The sequence below is a fragment of the Akebia trifoliata genome, chromosome 3, assembly GCF_017979445.1.
Source record: "Akebia trifoliata isolate Shusen 1 chromosome 3, ASM1797944v1, whole genome shotgun sequence".
Classification (NCBI taxonomy): domain Eukaryota; kingdom Viridiplantae; phylum Streptophyta; class Magnoliopsida; order Ranunculales; family Lardizabalaceae; genus Akebia; species Akebia trifoliata.
The window spans coordinates 40,547,605-40,550,047 of NC_141377.1; the positions used below are offsets into that span (position 1 = coordinate 40,547,605).

Genomic DNA, 2,443 nt, shown 5'->3' on the forward strand with positions numbered 1-2,443 from the left:
ATCTATCCATATTGGATCTTTTGTATAGAATTTGACACTAAACATATGTGTATTTACAAAAGTGGATTGATTAATTGACTAAGACAATAAAGATATAAATAAAAACTATGAAAGCAATTTAAGAAGTTCCTATTATTATTGTATGAAATGAGGATGAGGTTGTTAGATGCATGGATGCTGAGGTCTGTCGAAGGAAAATGGTAGCGTCATCTATAGTCGTCATCATTAGGTTCAGGCCATTGGATGAGCTTCAAAAGGTTTAATAATGTGAATCCCGAGATACTTTGCGCAGTGTGCGGTTGATCCTACAAGTAATCACTTTTTTTTTTTTTTTTTGTGGAAGGACTTTTCTTATCTCCAACGACTTCGAACACAGCATTCAACGAACGGTTGAGATGGAATGAGAAACACATGTAGGAAACACAAACACGTGTGGGGTTTTGTTAGAACCCGTGCTTCAAATCTCGTTGGAGGCTAGTATATTCCTATATGAAAATGTAAATGGAAATTGTGGGTGGAAACCACGCTACATGCGAGGGTTATGTTACATGCAATACAGTCGTCAACAGTAATAGGGTAAGGGTCTGTTTGGATACTACAAAAATCATTTTACATATCCTGAATTTGAATTCTTCTTATGATGGTAAATTTCGGATCAGATTAGCTTTCATGTATGTTGACTTAGTCATATGGGCACATGTTGGAATATAAATTTATTTTTTTTATAAATTTTACATAATGTCAAATCGTATGTTCCCTATTGAGTGTGCGGCATAGTTTTCTCCAACCGTTAGACTAGATGACCTTAGCCATCATGATGGAAATTCAAGTCAGTCTAGTATTCAATTTAAAAATTATAATACATATGTAATCAGGTTGCTCAACAAATGGACCCATGTCTGACCAAGTATTGGACATGGGTTCCTCAGTTGGCCTTTCTTTGTACCAAACTTTACACTGGCCGCAGACCTAGTTCAACCCTTTTTTAAAGGAAACACCACACGGGCAGCTCTGAATTCTGATAATAATTAAAGGAAAACAATTTAAGAAAATCGACATTTCGTGTTCCGTTAACTCAAGGAATTACACAAGACCTTGGCTGTGCAAACACAAAATCCAACATTAGAGATTTTTTGTGTATCTCATCAATACATATTCCAATGATGTTTATCTTGAGGATCACTTTTAATCATTATAATTTGTGTTTACAAGGTTAAGATCTAATGTCATTCTTATAGCAAACAATACCCAACACCTTACAAATAATTCAAAATAACAAATTAAAAATAGTTTTAAAGCAGCAATGCGCTAATTCATCAACTAATGTTGCACGTCTTGCACCGTGCACATGTATGCTTTTATAATAAGAAATATAATATTTAACTTCTTTACTCTTTAGTTTATTTCTTTATATGTGCTAATTGCAACATGGATGGACAAAATCATAACCCGAACATAAACAGGAAACGAAATCCACCAACTTATTCTACATCAGAGCCATTACATCATCTTAGTAAGGACTTTGTCCAATAATGTTGCCCCGGGGATCATAACTGCAAATGACGAAGGTGCCCCCAGTGCTACATCTAACCTTAGCGCACCCAAGACGAACTGAGTTGCGCCACACTACCTGAGTGTAGTGCCCGCAAACAGCTCCTGCCCTGCACGTATTCGAGTTGTGGTCATAGTCTTTTTTCTCCCCGACCCATAAGTTGACAGAAGCTGTGCCGGAGATGTCACCACTACTCCCGGCAAGATTCTCACCATAGCGTCCACCCGAGTGCACTAGTCTGCAATCGCCAGCTCTTTGTTTAGCATAGTTCTGAGCGTATGCTGCAAGCGTGGGATCCCATGTCATAGGACCGACCCCCACTTGGGAACGAGCCGCGTTGTGGGCGTTAATATAGTCTTGTTGGGAATTTTGAGCTTGGGAGACTTGCATCAGTACTGCTAAGCCTATCAAACACACTACTAGTAATTCAAGCTTACACACCCCCATATTTTTCTCTCCCTTCTCTATATACTTTACTAGGCAATATTTGGTTTCCTTGATGAAACATGAGACACATAGGTAGGGTATTTATAGGGAAAATAGAGGAGAAAATGGATATAAAGCAAAACTTTGAAGCAAAAAAATAAAGAAAAGTCATTGGTAGAGTATTAATTAATGACTAATGTCATAAGTTCTTTCATGATAAGTATGGCGGAAAAATGAAAAAAAAAAAAAAGAAAAAGGAATAGAACGAGATTTGAAAAATGAAGAAATTTTAGTGAGGTAACTTTGAAAGACTAAATTCACTATCCTACATTCTTTATCCCTATTATTGTGAGACTATCTACAAAGGTTTACTTAGCAAAAATAAAAATTCTACAAAGGTTCCATTTTTCACCCTTGAACTGGGTGGTAGACCATAGGCCAATCCAAATGTATGTTTCATGTATA

At 36.7% G+C, this 2,443-nt stretch overlaps 1 protein-coding gene across 1 annotated transcript; it reads right to left on the reverse strand.

The window, feature by feature from the left end:
* Positions 1 to 1,373: 1,373 nt before the first annotated feature.
* LOC147406957 (pathogenesis-related protein 1-like) lies at positions 1,374 to 2,067 on the reverse strand. The gene has a single exon (XM_086435304.1). It carries the CDS (start codon positions 1,997 to 1,999, stop codon positions 1,511 to 1,513), a length of 489 nt encoding a protein of 162 aa, XP_086291430.1. The 5' UTR covers positions 2,000 to 2,067; the 3' UTR covers positions 1,374 to 1,510.
* Positions 2,068 to 2,443: the final 376 nt, after the last annotated feature.